The sequence below is a fragment of the Mercurialis annua genome, linkage group LG2 (genome assembly GCF_937616625.2).
Source record: "Mercurialis annua linkage group LG2, ddMerAnnu1.2, whole genome shotgun sequence".
NCBI lineage: Eukaryota > Viridiplantae > Streptophyta > Magnoliopsida > Malpighiales > Euphorbiaceae > Mercurialis > Mercurialis annua.
Genome location: NC_065571.1, coordinates 54080801 through 54102792, shown reverse-complemented (window position 1 = coordinate 54102792; position 21992 = coordinate 54080801). Strand labels below are relative to the sequence as shown.

At 32.8% G+C, this 21992-nt stretch overlaps 4 protein-coding genes and 1 long non-coding RNA gene across 9 annotated transcripts; 2 read left to right on the top strand and 3 right to left on the bottom strand.

Moving 5' to 3' along the window:
• Positions 1-456: 456 nt before the first annotated feature.
• LOC126667667 (uncharacterized) lies at positions 457-1177 on the top strand. The gene has a single exon (XM_050360703.2). The coding sequence runs from the start codon at positions 605-607 to the stop codon at positions 974-976; it is 372 nt and encodes a 123-aa protein (XP_050216660.1). The 5' UTR covers positions 457-604; the 3' UTR covers positions 977-1177.
• A 3867-nt stretch (positions 1178-5044) lies between these two features.
• LOC126667670 (uncharacterized) lies at positions 5045-6275 on the bottom strand. The gene is made up of 2 exons (XR_007638256.1): positions 5517-6275; positions 5045-5300 (listed from the first exon to the last, which is right to left on the bottom strand). It is a non-coding gene; the product is annotated as an uncharacterized LOC126667670 (long non-coding RNA).
• Positions 6276-7504: 1229 nt separating this feature from the next.
• On the top strand, positions 7505-9519 carry LOC126667665 (26S proteasome non-ATPase regulatory subunit 11 homolog). Of its 4 annotated transcripts, none has more exons than XM_050360695.2 (2): positions 7505-7608; positions 7971-9519. In XM_050360695.2, the coding sequence occupies exon 2, from the start codon at positions 7995-7997 to the stop codon at positions 9261-9263; it is 1269 nt and encodes a 422-aa protein (XP_050216652.1). In that variant the 5' UTR covers positions 7505-7608; positions 7971-7994; the 3' UTR covers positions 9264-9519. The 4 variants fall into 4 exon arrangements, with proteins under 4 accessions (XP_050216652.1, XP_050216655.1, XP_050216653.1 ...); XM_050360698.1 differs by having other exon boundaries at positions 7508-7608; positions 7976-9519; XM_050360696.2 differs by having other exon boundaries at positions 7511-7619.
• Positions 9520-10482: 963 nt separating this feature from the next.
• LOC126667664 (casein kinase 1-like protein 1) lies at positions 10483-16206 on the bottom strand. Its single transcript, XM_050360694.2, has 14 exons — positions 15768-16206; positions 15591-15631; positions 14026-14095; positions 13761-13909; positions 13589-13684; positions 13427-13497; positions 13077-13138; positions 12920-12983; positions 12753-12837; positions 12545-12671; positions 12347-12429; positions 12207-12270; positions 11649-11788; positions 10483-11325 (listed from the first exon to the last, which is right to left on the bottom strand). Exons 1-14 carry the CDS (start codon positions 15841-15843, stop codon positions 11026-11028), a joined length of 1428 nt encoding a protein of 475 aa, XP_050216651.1. The 5' UTR covers positions 15844-16206; the 3' UTR covers positions 10483-11025.
• A 1675-nt stretch (positions 16207-17881) lies between these two features.
• On the bottom strand, positions 17882-19103 carry LOC126667668 (EPIDERMAL PATTERNING FACTOR-like protein 3). 2 transcript variants are annotated; one of them, XM_050360705.2, is made up of 3 exons: positions 18782-19103; positions 18416-18673; positions 17882-18342 (listed from the first exon to the last, which is right to left on the bottom strand). In XM_050360705.2, the coding sequence occupies exons 2-3, from the start codon at positions 18563-18565 to the stop codon at positions 18145-18147; spliced, it is 348 nt and encodes a 115-aa protein (XP_050216662.1). In that variant the 5' UTR covers positions 18566-18673; positions 18782-19103; the 3' UTR covers positions 17882-18144. The 2 variants fall into 2 exon arrangements, with proteins under 2 accessions (XP_050216662.1, XP_050216661.1); XM_050360704.2 differs by having other exon boundaries at positions 18416-19103.
• Positions 19104-21992: the final 2889 nt, after the last annotated feature.

The window sequence follows — 21992 nt, the reverse complement described above, 5'->3', positions numbered from 1 at the left end:
ATAAATTCAGGACCGAATGATCTTATATTTGAAATGTCATTGTTCTATCCAATGAAATTGGGTCATGACACGAGGCAGGCAAAATCATGGTCGCTTTACGATGCTTATTTTATGTTCTTTCTAATCCTAATCGAACCTTTTAAATGGTAACAAATGCCGGAATTTTTCCAGTCATAGCATCGATGTACCTGATTGCATTAAATTGGAGCAAAACAAAATCAATACACTGATTAAGTTACACTATCAATATAAGAAATTTCTTTTGGACGTTTATAAACATTTTCGGTTGATTCACATCATGAGCTAAGAATAACTATATATATGTTCCAACTATTATTTTGCTAAAATACATTGAATATCTATTAAATCATTTTTCCATAAAAAAAATGAAAAAACAAGAATTCAATAAAGTCAAACACTTATAGACTAGTGGTAACTCCCACACCCAATAGAAACCCTCACTTTAGCCATCGTCATAACCACCGACGCCGCCTCTTTCTACGGTCAGCTCCTTATAATCAAAACCAAAGCATAATTAAAAAGAAAAAAAAAATCCAATCTCTATAGAGCTAGCTCTAGTAAAAGGAAAAAAAATCTTCCTTCAATGGAAGATTTCAGATCCAAGTCAACCAATGAAGGCAGAATGCAAATCCAAACCTACCAAGGACCAACTTCATCATCATCATCAGGTGTGAACTCCATGCAAGATCTTAGGTGTTACAGTGCATCCTATGCATCCTCTGTACACCCAACACAAACCCAGATGGGAACCACTGATTTAAAGTTCAAGAAAGGAAAATCTACAAATGGGTCAGTCTCTAAAAGCTGGAGCTTCAGTGATCCTGAGCTGCAGAGGAAAAAAAGAGTGGCTAGCTACAAGGTTTACACTGTTGAAGGCAAAGTTAAAGGGTCTTTTAAGAAGAGTTTCAGGTGGCTTAAGGACAGGTATACTAGAGTTGCTTATGGTTGGTGGTGAATTTTGTTTTGATTGTTGTGTTGGAATTTTAATGTTGATTTTACTTGTTCTTAAATTTTATACCTTGTGTTATATGTTGCTTTTGTTTTTTTTTTTTAAGTTATGGTCTGTACTGCTGTGTTTTAATTGTATCATAATTTTAATAGTTTGAAAGTTCTTAAATTGGATTGGATAATCATAAATGGGTAATTGATTTGTGTAGTTTTTGTTTGTGGGTTGTTTCTTGATATTCAAAAACAAGATCAGTAATAATCTATAGTGATGGGCAGGGGGTGTTTAAATTTAGCTTACGGGATTTATGAACTTCGGATCGGATAATATTTTGAGCGTAGTATTGATGATTTGAATTTTTTGTGAATGTTGGGATATTAAATATTGAGCCCTTTAAAGGTTTGTAACTGAAGTAAACCGAATTTGAACACTCCTAGTGATGGGATCCAAATCGGTTCGTGGTGATTGTGTTTGATGTTTAGAGTCTGGACTGACAGATAGCTATGTGAACATTAATAGTAGATTATTCTCTTGAAGAAGTTGTGTTAAAGGACCTAGTGGAAAATTGGTGAAATTAGCAGGAAATATCAAAATCATGTTAGTTAGTTACATGTTTTTGCTACTGCAATTCATTGCATTCTGTACTTTTCATATTATCTTATGTTTTGCATACTATAGAATTGTTTTGTTGATAAGTTTGTGTCCAGTGGTTTTTGGAACTAGAGGCGGCTCCTAGTAGAAGTTCTAGGTCTTATCTCAATGATGTCGACGAAGTTTAACCCGACTTAGGAAGGTATTTCACTTCGTTGTTGTAATTCGATACCTGGTTTCGAGCTGGATTCCAAGTCTAGATAGCTATGATGTAATTCAGATTTGTCAATACAATCAGTCCTCAGTAGTTGAAATGCCACTAGCATCATCAGTCGACTTCATTTTATTGCTGAGCTTCGATTTCTCGATCAATCTGTAGACTACTATTATTGAGCTTCCATTTCCATTACTACATGACAATTTTATGACTTGAGAAATGGCAATTCCCAATGGATAGGAACTCCTCAACCAGAAATGAAACGGATAAATTTTGTCCGACTTGAAGTTTCCCGAACCATGAACCGATTTTATAGTTTATACTGATAATAAAATCTACTGAAGGTAAGTAATTCAGTCAACAATACTTAAACTAAAGAAAAAAAAATTGCGACTCAGGCTTTTACTGGGAAAACCAGCATTGATTTTAAACTTCTTAAAAGGTACCCAGCGAGAGCAATATTTTCAGGGACATAATCAGTTCTCAAGAGGGGTTAATTGCACCGGTTAGTTCTCAAATTTTACCTGATGTATCAAATTGGTATCTAACTTCAAAAGTTGGAATATGTCGTTCTTCTTAAATGGGACGGATGGAGTATATATTTAAAAGTTATAAAATTATAAAATAGATAAACAATCATTTTAATTAATCAACTATATTTTTCGTCTTCAAATTATCTATCATTGTGGAAATATTAGTTGGGATTTTTAGACAAATACATCCAGAATACTTAAATATTCTCAAACCTATCTGTTGACTGAAAAGTGTTAATTTTTACCGTTTGACTGAAATTTATTGCAAAAGTAAACTTTTATGTTTTGAAAAGTACGGAATTCTCGCCGCAGAACAATCAACGACATGCATTCTCTGAACACGATCTCTCACTTCTTTAGAATAGTCTATAATCTTATTGAAATCCTCTATTATCGATTCCTACTGAGTCTAGGTAAAGCATTTTATGGTGGAAATCATCACAGGGTTTCAACGGTAAAGAGTAAATTTGAGGTGTTGGTGGTGGACTGGTGGTGACGATGGTGAATTAGAATTCTCTATAGGTTCAGAAACTATTTATTTTGAATTCAGTTCAAAATAATTGGTTCAAAAACTATTTATTAGTTGATTGTTGTTTTATATATTAGACTTGTTCACATTTTTGTGGGTTTTGTTATTGGAGCAAATGGAGCAATAATTTTGTTAGCTAATTGTTATGGAATATTTGTCAAATGTAGGAGCATGAAAAATGCACGCAAGATGTTTGATATAATACCTAAGAGAAATCTTGTTTAGCTGTGTTATGCTCATAATTTTTTAACCCATTAGTGACTATACTTAATTTATAAATCATGATCCACCTCTGAGCCAAGTTGGAGGAGCTGATGCTGCCACTCTCTCTCAAGCTCCAACAGTTTGGTTAGTGACTATACTTAATTTTTAAAATTGTGTACTATAAATTGTTTTAGTGAAGCTAAATGTACAAGAAACACTTCAATTTATACAACAAGAAGTACCCGCCTTTTGAAAGATCATGGTACTTATTTTAAATTCAGTTGAATTTTTCAAAAAGTTCAAGGATGGAAGTCAAACAAGTATATGGCACACCAATTATACTGTTATAGCACCATTTACTTTCAAAGTTTATTGGATCTTCATTTTTCTATGAAGAATTGGAGCATGTTACTCCCTCTTTAATTTCAATATATTGGTTATTGATTTATATTAATTGAAGTTTTTTAACATGTACAATATTAGTTTAATGTACACATTTTCAGTTTGCTAACGTGTTAGTAACAATTCTACTAACAAATAGTAAATATATCCTTACACAATTTGATTTACTATTTTAGTTTTTATAAATTCAGTAGTTGTTTAGTAAATTGTTAGTGAACTAGCAATAAACTACATGTAATTTTTTTATGAAAAATAATTGGTAACAATTTGGTAACCTGATAGTAAACTTTTAATAAATCTTTATATAATATACTAACAATAATAGTAATTGTCTACTGATTATAATTGTTGTCTACTGATTATAATTGACATTTGGTAATCTATCAAGTTACTTTAAGTAACCTATTAGTAAACCTATAAAAATGTTAAAGGATGTAAAATAAGTTTTATTGGTTGACTTTTAGAAATCTATTAGAAAACTTAAGGAATTTATTGGTTATCTTTGGGTTACCTAATAGTTGAAAATGTAACCTATCAGTAAAAGTATTTGGTAACTATTTAGTAAACCTTTAGTAACCGATTAACGAACGTAAAGCAATACTATCCCGATTTGAATTGTTTTATTATCAGTGAATATTAGAAAACCTATTAGTAAATTTTTTGGAAACCTTGAGTATCTTAATAGTACACATATTTTCATAGTATACTGATACAAAATTGGTGAATCTTGGGATATCTATTAGTATCAATTGGATAACCTGTTAGTAAACACTTAAAATTCTATTAACAAATAGTAAAAATATCCTTACACAATTTGATTTACTATTATATTTGTCATATGTAGTACATTAGTTTACTATCGGTTTACTTAAAAACCAAATTTACTAAAAAACAAGTTAGTTGCTAACTGTTTACTATTAGTTTACTAAAAAATAAGTTAGTTTACTAACGATTTACTAATAATTTACTATCGATTTAGTTTCATAAAATCTTCATGTTGAAAATGCTTCCATTTCAATAATTAATATCATATTTGTCATATGTAATACATTAGTTTACTATCGGTTTACTTAAAAACCAAATTTACTAAAAGATAAGGTAGTTTACTAACGGTTTACTATCAGTTTAATAAAAGATAAGTTAGTTTAATAACGATTTACTAATAATCTACTATCGGTTTACTTAAAAAATTAATTTATTATTAATCTACTAAAAGATAAGTTAGTTTATTATTTTTTATTTTTAAAAATACAAATGTACTAATAATTGATTATCGATTTACTGAAAAAGTTAAGTTGAATACTAACAGTTTACTAACGGTTTACTCAAATATTAAATTAGTTTACTAACGTCTTACTATCGGTTTTCTAAAGTCTACAAAATCATTAAAACATAGTGCAACTCTTTAACATATACGAAATTGGTTTATAAAAATATTTACTATAAATTTAATATAAAATAGAAACTAAGTTTAATTTACAAAAATCTCATTAGAGGTATGTGGAAGAATTTCATCATTGATTTCCACTCACAAAAGAAAAGGTCAGCAGTCAAGGTAAACTATCAGTATGCTAACAGTTTACTATCAAATACAATTTGAGTTAGAAACACATAAATTAAGCATATCCATAGTCAAATTTTAAATAAATATACAAAACAATTCATTTGAGTTTTGCTACCACCACATTTTTACTAATCTAACATAGATCAATCTATTACAAGTATCAAATACACTAGCTATAAGAGTCTATCACTATAAAAAAATTATTGTTGGTTGCCAAAAGTCACATGAGCTTGATTCTTTAATTCCAACAGTTATTACTTTAGGTTGGAAATAGCCCCTTCCTTTTCAAGTTTCTGCAATGTAGCAACATCAACATGTTCAATCTCAGCTGCAAACACTCAACATCTGACTACTAATAATCAATCAGCATTTATAATTACATAATCTCAAACAACACTCAATTTAATATTGATTTCATAAAAAAAATATAAATGTTGAACCTTTTGGAAAATGCTTGAAATGTAACACTATCATCAAAGCTGCATATATGAGATAAGCAAGAGAACTACCTGGGTAATTTTCAAGTGGGTCCAAAATCAATACTTTAATGGCCATCTGTGAAGCTGTTTGATATTGAATTTTTTTCCAACCTCTAACAATACCAAGAGAACAAATAGGAACACAATAAGCTTAAACAAAGGATTGAGATAAAAAGGATTAACTTTTACTGATATAACGAAATGCATTATTCAACTGTCTGCTAATTTAGTAGCGCCTGTAATTGAATACAACCACCACAAATTGACATATGTATTATCAAATAAACAAATAACAAAAAAAAACCAAAATCTAACCATAACAATAGAAATAAATAATTTTCAACCAAACATCAACACGAAACTGGATTGAAGAATTACAAAAAAGGGTGGCTGTTGAAGGTGGAGAAGAAGAGTACAGAGAAGTATCAGAGGAGCTATAGCGACACCGCAGGAAAACCGGTGGCTGTTGAAGGTGAATCTATGATTATTACGTTCAGATGAGCAAGAGCTGGCAGCCACCGTGCCATAACCGGAGAAGAAAGGACGCCGAAAAGACTTCCGGTGAATTACTGAAAATTGCCATTAGAAAGTGGAGAATTGCTGGTTCAATTTGGATCAAAAGGAAAAAAAGAGAAAAAGCAGAAGAAATATAATCAATTTTTATAAACAGTAAAATTATGAAATTAAAACACAGAGATGAAAGAAATTGAAAGAGCATCGTATTTTTTATAAGGAAACAACCGCGTCGTACAAGTGAGAATATTTAACGCTTATATGGTGCTGGGGCTAATTTACTCATATTAGTTTACACTTGAATTCTTTCTCTAACCTTTTGAAGCCAGCTATGCTGGAAACTTTTCAGTCAATACTTAAAAGTCGGTTTAATTGTCAAAATAAAACCCTCAATGCAAACAAAATCCTTCTAGATGATCAACGCCATTCTTTTACGTCAAAATGTGATGCAAGTATTTATCGTCTTTCAAATTGAGAAAATTTACTATGAAAAATAGTTTTTAAAAAAATTAATTAAATTTTATACTTTCACACTACATCTCTTTTAAAAAAATTAAATAAAAGGTATTTATTGAATAGGGTAAAAAAGTAAAATTAAAGTAAAAAATATAAATTAGAAAAATAACTTAAAAAGTAAATTGTGTGAATTAAAATATAGAAAAAGAAAGTATTTTTTCTCTTGGTTTTGAGTGAGCCACTCACTAGTTAGACTAACTTGATATTGTAAATTAAAAAACAATTTAGTTTGTTTCTCTAAAAAAATTTAAAAAATGCGGTTCAATTATTTTAAACCAAAAAATGTTGAACATGTTACAGTTAAAATCATAAATTTGATAAAAACTTATTTGTTTATCATTATTATTTGATTAGTGTTTTTACTTTAGGACTAGGTATGCTCCTTAATGAAGTTTTTAAGCTTAACTCCTCAAAGGGCTCCAATACTTCTAGTTTTTATTTATTTGTTTTTGTTAAGTTGTTATTTGATAGGTATTTGTACTATTCGTTTTTTTTTATTTAATAGGTCTTTTTATAAACAGAAGTTGAGAGCGTGTGTCTCAATCACCATTAATTAACAATTTTCAGATCGAAAGTGATAAAAGGCTGATATACTTTTAAATTCTTGTTTATCTGATTTTTTTAGGCTCATGTACTTACAAAATTTCATTTATTTAGTCTTACTCCAAATTTGATGATATGATATATTTTGCTAACGAGTCGAGTTAGGTGGACATTGAAATTCGGTTTCGCACGTGTTTAACACCGAGTGTAATGCATGTTTCTTCTTCATCAAAATAAATTAAATAAGGAAACTAACTAAAGACATAAATTAAAAAAAATGACCATATGAATAAAATTTTAAAGTATAAGAGGAGTTTGGCCAAGTTTTTAAGTTGCTGTGAATGATCATGATGCTTACCAAGTTTAACATAACTTAGAAATGCTGGGCCGATGAAACAAAAAGGCTTTGGGCCCAAAACCAAAACTCATATTAAATGACCAAACCCTCCTTGAACTCCGATTTCCTGCTCTACAAGCCAAGAACACAATAAAGATTACTCAAGAAATCTCACCACCGCCTCGATCTTCTCCTCCGCCACTACAACCACCGGTTCGTTCGTAGTAATTCTCTCTGTAAATTATTTTCTATTAGCTTACTGTTTGTTTTTTTTTTGCCTTTCAATTAGGGTTACTGTTAGCTTTTTAAATTTAGAATAACTTTAGGTTTCTCTCAAACTGAATCTGGTATAATTTTGTTTGATTCTTCAATTTTCTCGGCCATGATTATCTTTTTGTATTATTGTTGACTGATAAGTTCTTGTGGCAGAGAGTAATTAAAATTTGTAGTTAGTATATATCAAATTTTCAGATTTTCTTTTGGTAATGATAATGTTGTTGTTTGAATCAGTTAAATTTTCTTTTTATTATGTGCCAAATTGCAAGATGAGACTTTTTTATTTTTTATTTTTGTAGTATAGAGATTTGAAAGCATCAACAATGTCTACATCATATCTTCCTGCAACCGCTGATTCGATTGCTGAAGCTTCGGAAGCGAAAACCCCATCCGAATCCATTTCTATCTATTACCGCATACTAGAGAATCCTTCATCTTCGGCTGAATCCCTAAGGATCAAAGAACAGGTTATAACGAATCTCTCGGATCTTCTCAGACAGGAGAATCGTGGGGAGGAGCTTCGAAGCCTTTTGACTCAATTAAGGCCGTTTTTTGCCTTGATTCCAAAGGCAAAAACTGCTAAAATTGTTCGCGGGATAATTGACGCAGTAGCTAAAATACCGGGCACATCTGATCTCCAGATCTCGCTTTGTAAAGAAATGGTTAAGTGGACTCGTGATGAGAAGCGGACGTTTCTTCGGCAGAGAGTTGAAGCGAGGCTCGCAGCGCTTTTGATGGAAAGCAAGCAGTACTCGGAGGCTTTAAGTCTGCTTTCTGGGCTAATCAAGGAGGTGAGGCGATTGGACGATAAGCTTCTTCTTGTGGACATAGACTTACTGGAGAGCAAGCTTCACTTTTCTCTTAGAAACCTTCCCAAAGCCAAGGCGGCACTCACTGCTGCAAGAACAGCAGCCAATGCAATTTATGTCCCTCCAGCTCAACAGGGTACTATAGATTTACAGAGTGGGATCCTTCATGCCGAAGAGAAGGATTACAAGACTGCATACAGTTACTTCTTTGAAGCATTTGAAGCTTTCAATGCTCTCGAAGATTCCCGAGCAGTATTTAGCCTGAAATATATGCTGTTGTGCAAAATCATGGTAAACCAAGCTGATGATGTTGCAGGGGTAATCTCATCCAAGGCCGGGTTACAATACGTAGGACCAGAGCTTGATGCTATGAAAGCTGTTGCAGATGCTCATTCAAAACGTTCTCTAAAGCTCTTTGAGACTGCACTCCGTGATTACAAGGCTCAACTAGAGGAAGACCCAATTGTTCATCGACACTTGTCTTCCCTGTATGACACATTGTTGGAGCAAAATCTTTGCAGATTGATCGAGCCTTTCTCAAGAGTTGAAATCGTGCATATAGCTGAGCTAATTGAACTGCCGGTAGATCATGTGGAGAAGAAATTGTCGCAGATGATCCTTGATAAGAAGTTTGCAGGGACGTTGGACCAGGGCGCTGGATGCCTTGTCATTTTCGATGATCCTAAGACCGATGCAATCTACCCAGCGACACTGGAGACAATTTCCAATATCGGTAAGGTAGTTGATAGCCTGTATGTCAGATCAGCTAAGATAATGGCTTAAAAGGGGTATTGTTCTTGTTTAAGCTGAATGTGTTAATTTTTTGGCTATTTGTCTTTAGACTTTTTACAGACCCACCAGCGGCTGCTTATGTTTTGAGAAATACACTTGTGTTTATCCTTTGTTTGTTAGGTTATGTTTATTTATGTTCATTTACATATTGATGGTTTTGTGTCGGATTCCATGCATCCGATTCATTCCCTATGAAAGCTGTGAACATAATCTTTTGGTTGATCAGATAGAGAGTGAGGTTCTGTTCTGAGTTGATCCATTTTTTTCCCATGTAATCTGTTTCTGAATGCCTTACAATATTACTCTATTCTGTCCTAAAATTAACCAAATTTGGTATAGTCAAAGTTGAAGGGTCTTTTAAGCAGAGCTTCAGGTAGCTTAAGGACAAGTATACTAGAGTTGCTTATTGTTAGTGGTGTTTTTCCGACTGTTCTGTTGAATGTTCATTTTTCTTATTCTTAAACTATACCTTCTGTTATATACTGCTTTTGGGGTTTTAAAGTTATGCTCTATACTGCTGTATTTGAAATTGTATGATAATATTAAGGCTGAATCATCCAAAAATACTCTACCTTCTCAATTGTTATTCGTTCATGTCTAAAACTTTGAAAATTGTCAATTTAAGATTGTCTCGATCTTTATTTTCTATTGTAGTCATTTGTTTAGAGTGGAGTGGAAAAAGTTCATTTTTTTTTTAATATTATCTCATATTGTTCCAAGTAGGTTTTCACCATTAAAAATCCTAACCATTAAAGACATTTGAATTTGTTTCTTTCCAATTTAAACAATTTTTTTATGTTAAGACTGAAAATAGAAAAATAAATTAAAATTGATGATTTTTTAAAAGTTTGAGTTATAAACTAAAAAAGTCGATAAACCGTGACTTTTTTTGGTGGTAGATTAACCTAATGTTAATGGGAATAGCTTGAACGTTCTCAAAACGGACCGGATAATAACAATAATTGTAGTTTCCCAATCGGATTGGATAATAACAATAAATGAGTAATTCTTTTGTGTATGTTTATGGGTTTTTGGCATCCAAAACTAGTTTAGCATTCAAAACAAGTTTAGTATCAGGATCTTAATAAGTAAGAGATTCTTTAGATTAATAAAAAAGAAGTAATAAAATCCAAATCGGTTATGTTGAATTTTTGATCCATAACCAAAAAGATCGAGTAAGCAACTATTTTGCAATAAAAGATGCAGATGATTTCTATATCAAGTTCTTACAATCTATTTATACTGACATTAAAATCCACTGAAAATAAGAAGAGCAGTCAATAAACTTACAATTGGCAAACTAAAAAATCTAGGACACACGTTTTTACTGGAAAACCCAGTTTTGATTTCAAACTCCTTAAACACGTGTTGGGTGGGACTACAACAGAACTTGGCAACACAAACTGCTCTGCTGCCTGTATCTAACAGTGGCTTCAGATTTAATACTAATGTTTTAAAAGAACATAAAGGAATGGTGCTTCAATAAACTAAAGCGACAACAATAATAGGTCAAGCAATTTCGAGAATATCTTGAATAATGGCGCCCTTTAAATTCGGAGGCAGTTCTCGACCTCCAGGCCACTTTTTGATCAGCTGTTGTCTTTTGTGAGTGCAAATTTATATCCAGAATTTGCAAAGCACAATTTGCAGGACTCAACCCCCATAAGAATAATACAGTATTACACTATTGTGTGTAATTTGCAGGATACCGATAATTTGATGATTTACAACAGTGCACAGCGTCGTTGAGCACCTAATAGTGAACCTTATCATCAGTGTCAAAATTCAGGCCCTCAATTCCCTTGAGGGCAGACTCATAAGATTTCATGTGTGTAGCATTTCGGGCTGATGATGACCGCCTCGGATCTGAAGATCCAAGGGGAGGACTCCTTTGTCCACTTGCTATTTTATGCATTGCTCCTGGGCTAGCATCTGTTGTGCGAGAGCGTTGGGGATCAGCTTCGCTTCCAACATATACATCACGACTAGAAGAAACACCTGCCGGTTGTCTTGAAGATCGGCTTGATCTCCCCATGAAAGCAGAACTAGGTAACTGTGAAATTGGAGCATCATAGCCATCAGATCAAAATACAGAAAATAAATACCTCTGGCACATTTAGCAGCACCAAGCTATAAGAAGATACTTGCAATTCAATAATCATTCAGGTAAATTAAAAGCTTGATGATGCAAATTTACCATGATTACTTTAGCGACGTTAGTGTAAAAATATATATAGGTTCAAGCTAAGCAAATAATGTTGCACAAAGATTGTAGACACATGTAGTCAATTCTGCATCATCACAATAAATTGAGATCCACAGAATTCTACAACCAAATCTAGCGAGTAAAGAAATTTGCGACCTCCAAGAACTTACAATAGGATCCTTTGCAGCTAGAGAATCATTGGCCACTGGACTCTTCTGCTTTGCAAAACTTCCAGAATTCAGAATAGGTCCTGATAGTCTGCGCCGAGCAGCATCCATTGACTGACCAACTTGTCGAGCTTCTTCTCCACCTGCAACAAGCAATAGAAATAAGTATATATTGAAGCAAATGTAAAAATAAGAATAAATATCCTTTCAGTTTTTTGTATTTGTTTCTAGCTAAAATAATAGAAGCAAGTTCCTTTAGCAGGATTCAATTTTCAATTTCAATTCTTACCTGAGCAAAGCCATAGGGGGGCAATAACATAACATAAGGCAGAAATTTAACTGGAGAACAATATTAGAAGAATTAAAAGAAATCTAAAACACCCCATGCAAGTGAAGGACTGGAATTACTATCAACATTAACGGCCCACTAGATTTTGTATTATTTCTACTTATATATTCTATATGTATTTTTTTCAAATAGAAAACTTTCAAGAAAAAGGCTTAAAATACAAAGAGAGAGCATTGTATTTAAAAAAATTACAATTTTTTTACAAAGCCTACCTGTCTGTCTGTCAGCACTGCCAATAGCCGGAGGCATTCCAGAACTAGTTCCAATCCCAGGGCCCTAAGGAGCAAGAACTATTCAAATGCATGAAATATGAAAGACCGACAACCAACAGAAATGATGTGCCGTCACTTACAAGGGCACGAGCTGGAGGATTAGCCAGCTGTGATTGCTGATACTTCAATATAGTCCAGTCAAAAACATAATCGAACTGGAAGCCTGTGTCAAAAATAGAAGTAGATATAGTGCCACTGTCAGATGCCACAGAAGTCATAAAAGAAAACCAGAAGAGGAATCAAAAAATTAAAGGTATTCAACAATTCTATTTTCCTACCCTCGCGAATGAAGAGATCGCGGAATATTCTTTTCAAGTATGCATAATCAGGTTTATCATCAAATCGTAAGGAACGGCAGTAATGAAAGTAAGATGCAAATTCGGTTGGATAACCACGACATAGGGCCTGAAAGAGCAATACAGCTTTGATCAGCCACATGAACTTGAAGAAGCCGAAATGTAAAACAAATGATCAAAAGTAGCTCACCTCAATTGAAGTAGAAACCTTCTTTTCGCTAATTTTCTCATACTTCTGCTTCTTTGTTCCTGCTTTCAGTCCTTGCCAAGGAAGACTGTAGAAAAGGGACAACAGTGAACAAAACACCAATTGATTTCATGAAGACAACAAGAGGGTAGGCAGGTTGCAAGAATCACCTTCCTCTTAGAAAGTACATGAGAACATAACCCAAAGATTCTAAGTCATCCCTCCGGCTTTGCTCTACAACAATTCAATGAAGAATTAAACTTAAATACTTAACTAGAAACGTCTGTAGGTATGGGAAACATGTCAAAAAGAAGAGAAAGCACATACCAATTCCAAGGTGAGTATTCATACTAGCATATCTAGCAGTTCCTGTCAAATTTTTATTTTCTCTGCAATAATTATTGCAATATGCAATCAGCAGTTGCTTACTACAAAAACCACTAAAAACTAGTAAAGCCACAGAAATGACATTTTAGAACTACCGACTCCATAATAGATAGTGAAAGGAAACAACAAAAAGCACAGTAAAACTGAACCAGACTACCAGTGCACCATTACAATTGTTCAATTTCGGCTTTTAAAACAAAAAATTTGTGTACGGACGCAATCATGTTTCACATCCCTACACATCAAAAACCGAGACTAACATATTATGCCACATGCTAAGTGTTTTTTACCTGTAAGGAATATGTTGATGGGTTGAACTATCTCTATATTTTTTTGCCAGACCGAAGTCAATCATGTAGACCTACATGAAAATAACAATAAGAAAGTTAACATGTGAAGACCATAACTGCAATAAATAACTTGAGGAGAAAACATATACTTCCAACAAAAACCTGATTTGCTCGTCTTCCCAAGCCCATAAGAAAATTATCCGGCTTAATATCTCTATGTAGAAATGATTTCGAGTGAACAAACTCGACGCGATTGATCTGAATTAAAAAACAAATAATTATTCACTCAGAAAGAGCTCAAATGCATCAACTGCAGATACATAACAAAACCTACCATTTGATCAGCAAGCATAAGAACTGACTTTAAAGACAATTTCCTACTGCAGAAGTTAAACAGATCTTCAAGACTAGGTCCAAGTAAATCCATCACTAAAACATTATAGTCCCCCTCAACACCAAACCACCTCACATTTGGTATTCCAGCTGCCCAAATAACAGATGTTAATAAGGAAAGTGCATATGAAAGAGAACAAATAACAAAAGCACAAACAAAAGAAAAAACTGAATAAAGAGCACTCGGTCAATAAATATTGTCATACTTCCTCCTTGGAGAATTCTGTACAACTTTGATTCGTACAGCAACTGAGGATGCTTTGTCTTAATGTTTTCCTGTAACATCATAAATCATTTTCAGCAATTTATTGCTACGCATGAAAATAAGCTAAAAAAATCAGCAGAAAACTACAAAACTTAAGATGGAAAAGTTGTTTTAAAAATCAGCAATCCACCTATAAAAAAAATTACAGCTCTGATTACACATTAAACAAAATTATAATTGTAAATTTAACTAAATACACTGAAGTAACTATACATAGCGGTGATTCCTAGGTAGCTATTACTTATAATAATCAAATCAAAATCAAGAATAAGAAGTATATCAAATCACATGCTTATAGTTCTCACACGAATCATAAGCTCATCTTCCCCTTCTTTACATTTAAGTTAACAGCCCTATCAAGAAAGCAAGAAGCATCCTACCAAGAACAGAGAAATAGGTCATAGCCAAATTCACCAGATTTGGGGCTACTTTCCCACTTATATAGTACTCCCTCAGATTTTTTTACTTGTCCATTTAGTCAAATTCATTTGTCTAAATTTACTTGTCCATTTAGAAATTAAAGGTGATTTTAACTATTTATCTTCCAAGGCTACCTCTCCTTATAAATGACTACGTGTAATGAATCAAAGCATTAATAATTAAGTAATGATTAATTATTATGATTATATCGGTTTTTACCTCTAGTAATTAAGTCAAAAAGAACACTTTCTTAATTTGTGTGTTATACTCTAGATACTATATGTAATGAATCAAAGCATTAATGATTAAATAATGATTAATAATTAGGGTATATCAGTCTTTACCTCTAGTAATTAAGACAAAAAGAACACTTTCTTTATTTGTGTTATACTACTCTAGATGGACAAGTAAAAAACGATTTATATCAGTCTTTACCTCTAGTAATTAAGACAAAAAGAACACTTCCTTTATTTGTGTTATACTCTAGATGGACAAGTAAAAAACGATTGGGAGTACTTGTTAGACTCGCCATTTCTGACCAAAATGTATTCACCCCAATAAATTTAAGTACTCTCCAGAAAGAAGGAATCACATGAAGCACTAGATTAGACATGTACTCAACCATCCAAGTTTTACAGGCATATTAGTGTAAAACAAGAATGATAAACAAGGCATACTCCATGTAAAATTTCAAGCAGCATGCATATTTTATTAGAAATTCTATTTCAACAAGAATGGGGCAGAAACCAGTAAAAATAACATTTTCCGTCGAGCAATAACAGCAGAGGCGCCTAAGAAGAGGCAGATACAATGATTGCCTAGCGCCTACTAGCTAGTCACTACCATTACAACCGAATCAGGCCGAATCAATCATTCAACCGCTAAGCTTCAAAGCTGGCATTAAATGTACTTAAATAAAAGTAACATAGCTTAAAACACTCGGACAATAAGCTACTGCATAATTTCCATTCCGATCAATTATGCTAATAATAAGAGAATTCCAGAACAAATTTTATTAAGGTGCAAGATTAATAAAAAAAGGAATAAACAGTCATAAGATCCAGATAAAAATCAACAGATACTTACAAGTTTAATGGCAACCTCTTCATTTGACTGGATATTAGTACCTGCAAACAACAATACAATTAAATAATCAACAATTGCTCTAAACTACACCAAATCAATCAAAAATAAAACAAAGCAACAACAATAATTACTCAAAACTGCAAAGAGAACAATTAATTAGGTAATTAATAAACTCACCGAGATAGATCTCTCCAAACGAACCGCTACCGATTTTACGACCTAGCCGAAACTTATTACCAACACGCGGCTCCATCTACCCGAATTTACAATTCACAAAACCTAACCGCACAAAACCTAATTTAATTCTCCAAATAAGCAAGAACAAACCACACTATACAGAAACCGAATGAACCGCGCCGACGAATCGAATAAAAAGTCGAACGGAGACGAAGAAATTGGAGATCTAAATATTACTGGAAATTAGAGGAATTCTTCGGGATTTATAATCCTAATCTTAGGTTAGGTTAGGTTAATTACAGATAAATATTGAAATGAAAAGCAATTGAGAAGAAGAAGGAGATGGATGGATCTTCAGGTGATGTTATCATTTTGTTTCTCTCTCTAAAACAAATGTGTTTTTTTCTCTCTCTTTCATTGTATTCTTTAATTTTGATGCCAAAATGACTTTGAATAGTGGACAACATATACTTTTCCTTTCTTTTCTCTCTTTTTACATTTCTTTTTTGTTTATATTTCTTTTTCTAATTAATAATAAATAATAGCTTTATTATAGTAATATTTTTTTAATACTGCACCCGCAACGTTTATAAAATGTTATCGGGTGTTTATATTATTTGAATTGTAGCTCGTTGGTCTGTGTAACTACAATATAAATTAATAATATATCAATTAACATGTTTTTAGTAAAAGAGATATATTATTCTAAGATTATATTAATTTTTTGAGCGAGGAGTGTAATCACCGGACTACACCCTCATGTACAAGGTTTGCAAGTATGCGAAATCAATAAAAATAAATTAGTTTTAGTTTAGAACATATAGTTTTATTTTACAAATGCTTAATATATCACTAATAAAATAATTTGAAAACTTAATATTGAAAAAATGTATGGAAGGTAATATTTCTTATTGTAACTTACAATTCAATCTAAAATTGCTTAGTGGAGTAATTAACAGAAATAAAATTATGGGAGGTACTTCATTTTACTCCACTTTTTTTTCCTTCTAAATTTGATGTTTCTTCTTGAGTAAGGATGTTTTGGCATCAATACTCTGACCCATGTAATTAACATCACTTTGTGCGTTTAAGAACAAAAACAAATGCTCTATAAATTTTCTTAAATTCCTCTTCTCAAAATCTTTTCGCACATAGCCTTTTATTTTTGCAATAGGGTCAAAAAGATCCTTGAAGTTTTTAGAGGAGCACTTAAGTCTGTTTATTACTTTTTCTACCATAAAAGCATTCAATGTGTTTAAGATACTAGTTGATCTTTTCTAATAGTAACGATTGTATCACAAATCATTCATTCGGTAACATATTTAAATGTATATGGATTCTAAATGATTGATTTTTGTGGTATATAATAATGATAATAATAATAATAGGTATAGGTATAGGTCCAAGTTGATATAAAGGTTTAGTTGCTATCGCCATGGACCAGCTATCCAGCCTATCAAATATTAGATTGCTCCTAAACTTGCATTGCTTCAAGACAAGAAAAATTTTATTTAGGAAGAAAACAATTACTTGCTTGCTATGCAACCCCACACTACAATTATGCTATTTTGTATTTTACTCATCATCAATAGCTTTTGTAATTAAAGTTATTAAGAACCTAATTAGTATTTTTGGGCTATATTGTAAAATAAATTATAAATGCTATCATATTCTGTAATTTAGCCACAAATTTTTAGTTTTGACAATTTTAAATATAGATTGTAATTTATTTTGCAATTCGGAATAAAAATTTGAACAAAAATTATTTCATGTTTTGAATCACCAAAAAATCTATTTAAATTATTAATATTAAAATATTCATACTAAAATAACAAAACATGCTAAAATTAATTAAAAGACTTACAATTATTTAATTTTATTATAATGTGAAAAGAAATCGAATAATCACTCATCGAATTACAATATTCCTACCATTAGACTATAGTTTGATAACGCAATCCAATTAACTAGCAAAACAAGGAGGCACATATACAATTAATTGGTCAAAATATTGCACCAACTATAATTTTCTTTCCTTCCACAAATTATATAATAGCTCGAATTCAAGTGATCTAATTTAATGTAATTTACCGGCCGAAAATAATTAACCTAAATAATACAATTGAATTCGATCTAAACATTATAAATCACTCAAATCAAACTAACATTATCCAGCATGGAATGTTACATTTACTTTACTTAAATCCGCGACATCATTGTTGCAATTGCATTCAAATACAGGCTCAAACCGCACCTTAAATATTCTGGTTCATCGGTATCCCTTCTTTTTCAATCCGGCTCAGCAAAAGACCACGAAAGAAGAAGAAAATATAAAAGAAAAGAAGAAGTAGTGTGTAAGTTGATAATAGTAATAAATTCAAGGATTAAAAAAGGCAGTGCCACATTTGCATTTCCATCCTTCAGGTTCATAATTAGCATACTGCACAGTTTTACGATCTGTAGTTGCCGGTATTTGAATGGCATTACAAGGCAAGCATCCTCCACATTTACGCACACAAATTGGCGGTCTCGATCCAAGTCTGCTTAACCCTCTATATGTCTGTTCGTTACGAATCTGAAAAACATTACAGCATCATAAGCAACAGAGACAGAGTTTAAACACAGTGTCTGATATAGAAGTTAAATACCTGAGTTTTGCCATCATCATCATCAGCAGCAGCAACAGAGTGAGGAAAATGTGGGATGTGGACTGTCTGAGGAACAGCTTCATGTGATACAGAATACCAAGTGATTATCTGCAGAGTCGCTATTATAAGATACCATAGTCTTCTTTTCATGTTTTTTCTTACAAATCTAATGATGTTGACGATGATGTTTTTTCTATTTTCTTGCGGGAGACTGAGAACAAGAAGAGATAATTGGCTTAATTAGGTCACACTCGACTTCTGAAATATTGAAAGATTTGAACAAAACGACAGAGTATAAAAAAATTATTACATAAAATTAATGTTTTTAAAGAACTGAACTGAAGAGATTCTGCTTTGACAACTCACAAAGAAATTTATGCTTTACAAAAACTGACTTGTTGTTCTTGAAAACTGATTTTCTTGATTTTGAATTTACAATTTATAACTATAAATCAAGAACAGCTCTTTAATTTAATATTGTAAGAATCATTAGTAGGGTTTTAGGGCTGCTTAGACTGCAGTGCAGACCCATTTTCTTCTGATGATGATCTGTTGGTTCCAATAAAAGCAGTACATTTTGAATACTTCTTCTGCAAACTATCTTCTTTTCTTTTTTTAGGGTTTTTTTTAATTCTTTTAGTTGTAAGTTATAATATAAAAATTGAAGAATTTGACTTGAATCATAAAGTTTAGCCTCATTGGTTAGGTGTTCAGTTGCCACTACTGAACTGATATTAAATAGCTGAATTCATTGTGAAAATACACTATGTTGGGTCAAAATCAGACAATATTTTTTATCTAAAAATCATGCAATTTTTCCAATATTATGTGAGATGAAGTGGTGATTAAAGACTGTGTTTTGACGTTGGCATCAGTATTTTAAGAACCGAATCGTACCTGCTGGTTCAACCGGGAACCAAACTAGATCAGTCTGATTTGGCTCCAATCTTCTTGAATCGTATTGAAACCGTAAAAATGAAATTCATAAAACTAGTTAAAGAATGACCATTTACTAGTTTTTCAATCCATTTATTATAGTTATAAATTTATGTAAGTATTTCAATTTTAAGTGCAGAGACTTGTTGTAACTTGTATGAATAAGTATATACTTATTTTCTTATTTAAATATTGAACAGATGGTTAAACCATGAACCGAAGCCGTAAACTGGCCACCGATTTATTTTTAAAAGACCGGTTGGTATTGTTAGCTAATACAGCGAATTAACAAAGAAACAGTAGCTCGAGGCGTGAGAATTTTTCACTGGCCTAAAAGTATATTTCGCCGTTAAGCTTATACCCCAGGATACATCGAGTTCTTCAACTTATATGAAGTTGGAACAGAAGTAGCAGTGAACAAAATATTTGATACGATTTTCGTATCCCACTAATCCAGCCATGATCTGATTTGTATTTTAAATTTGTAATTAACAAGTAAAAAATGAATGTAGACATAAAAGAGGTTAAGTTAAATAAAACCGAAAATGTTAGTGGAGGTTCCTTAATCAAAACGTGGTTAATTAAATGAAAACGTTTTAATTAAACTCAGATAATAAAACTTAGTCAAAGTTTGTTCCGGATTTGTAGGCTTCAACCAAAATAATTTTACATATGCTAAAATAGGCCCTTCTCATATAAGGCTTTTATTATTATTAAATAAATAATAAAACCGGGTTGCAAAAAGTTTAGTCAAGCCTCGGACAAGCCCACTTGACTTTCATCCCGAACCCCAACCCACAAGCCTACTCCGAAGAGGGGGGGGGGGGGGCGCGCGAGCCCATTGCTTCCCCTTCAACACAATTATTAGCCTATAATGCCTTAACCATTATAAACACAAAAGAAAGGCTCTACACTTCCCATGTGGGATTTGTGTAGTTTTGAAATAACACAAAAAGCCAAAATAAGAATAAGACAAGTTAAAACAATTTTTACAACAATCCCCCACTTATTTCAAAACATAAAAATACTAGCTGGATTAGTTTCTTTAATAAATATAAATGCATCAGTTTCGGTGTCTTTTGGACTATGAACCAAAACCTGAATAGAAGAGGTATAACTCACGGTAAGCTTGGTGAAGTTTTAAACTTCTATGAACCAAGAATTCCATTTGTAAGCTATAATTCTCAACCATCACATCATACTTTCCACAAACTGCTACTCAACGCGGTTTTGCGCTATTTAGGCCGTGCGCGTGCCTGGATATTCATGAGTGCTCTAACGACTTAGCCACGAGTCATATAGGAGCGGCCCCACTCCACACTCATATAGGTGATTTCATCAAGTTTATATAGCAACTAAATATAAACTATCCTTAAGGACTATGAAATCATTAAGAGTTACAAACTCAACCTCACAATAGTTGCTTCTAGTACAACACACACCATAGGAATGAACTAAATCAAAATTTAGTACTAGCAGGACTAACACATGACTTGTTATTACCCGTATGAACCAAATTCATGGGATCTCCAATCACAGAGGTCGGGTTACCATCACGGTTAATACTCAATTGGCACAAGTCCCATTCCCCTCGATGTTTCAAGGATCATTTTCCTTCCCAAAGGTTTAGTCAGAGGATCGGCCAAATTCAGCTCTGACTTCACATAATCAATGGACATAATTCCATCCTTTTGCAATTGCTTTACCACATCATGTCTTAGACGTAAATGTCTATTCTTTCCATTGTAAGCCTTATTCTTAGCAATGGCTATTGCCGCTTGGCAATCACAATGCATAGACACTGAAGGAGTTGGTTTTATTCCCAAAGGAATACTGACTAAGAAGTTTTTCAACCACTCAGCCTCATTGCCAGCTAATTCCAGAGCTATAAACTCGGACTCCATAGTAGATTTGGCAATTAACGTTTGCTTAGATGATCTCCAAGCAATCGCACCTCCTCCTAGTGTAAACACATAACCACTAGTGGATTTTGTCTCATCTGAATCAGAGATCCAATTAGCATCACTGTACCCTTCTAGTACAGCGGGAAATCCACTGTATAGGATACCATAATTCATGGTTCCTCTCAAATATTTCATTAGTCTGACAATGCCATTCCAATGATCACGGTTGGGATTATGAGTATATCTACTCAATCTGCACACAGCATAAGCTATGTCAGGTCGAGAGAAATTCATCAGATGCATCAGACTCCCAATAACCTGAGCATACTCAGTTTGAGCCACTGGATCTCCTCTATTCTTCATTAACTTAGTGTTAGCATCATAAGGAGTACTCACAGGTGTGACATCAAAATGTCCAAACTTCTTAAGAAGTTTCTCAACATAATGCTCTTGTGATAGTATTATACTATCACCCTTCCTTATGATTTTAACACCCAAAATTACATTTGCTTCACCCATATCTTTCATATCAAATTGAGAAGCAAGAAAAGCCTTTGTTTCATGTACTATACTAAGACAAGTACCAAAGATAAGCATGTCATCCACATACAAACAAATAATGACAGACTCACCTTCAAGCACTTTAGTATAAACACATTTATCAGCTTCAGTAGAGGAAAACCCATCACTAATCAAAACTTGGTCAAATTTCTCATGCCATTGTTTAGGAGCTTGTT

Bases quoted from the DNA above. Each gene is read 5' to 3' on its own strand.
- LOC126667665 (XM_050360695.2), top strand. From the start codon at position 7,995: ATGTCTACATCATATCTTCCTGCAACCGCTGATTCGATTGCTGAAGCT.
- LOC126667668 (XM_050360704.2), bottom strand. From the start codon at position 18,565: ATGAAAAGAAGACTATGGTATCTTATAATAGCGACTCTGCAGATAATC. The intron at 18,343-18,415 runs GTATTTAACTTC...AATGTTTTTCAG, and splicing joins ATGATGATGGCAAAACTCAG to ATTCGTAACGAACAGACATA.
- LOC126667664 (XM_050360694.2), bottom strand. From the start codon at position 15,843: ATGGAGCCGCGTGTTGGTAATAAGTTTCGGCTAGGTCGTAAAATCGGT. The intron at 14,096-15,590 runs GTAAGTATCTGT...ATGATGTTACAG, and splicing joins AAGAGGTTGCCATTAAACTT to GAAAACATTAAGACAAAGCA. The intron at 12,984-13,076 runs GTATGTGCTTTC...GAATTGTTGTAG, and splicing joins GAATACTCACCTTGGAATTG to AGCAAAGCCGGAGGGATGAC.
- LOC126667667 (XM_050360703.2), top strand. From the start codon at position 605: ATGGAAGATTTCAGATCCAAGTCAACCAATGAAGGCAGAATGCAAATC.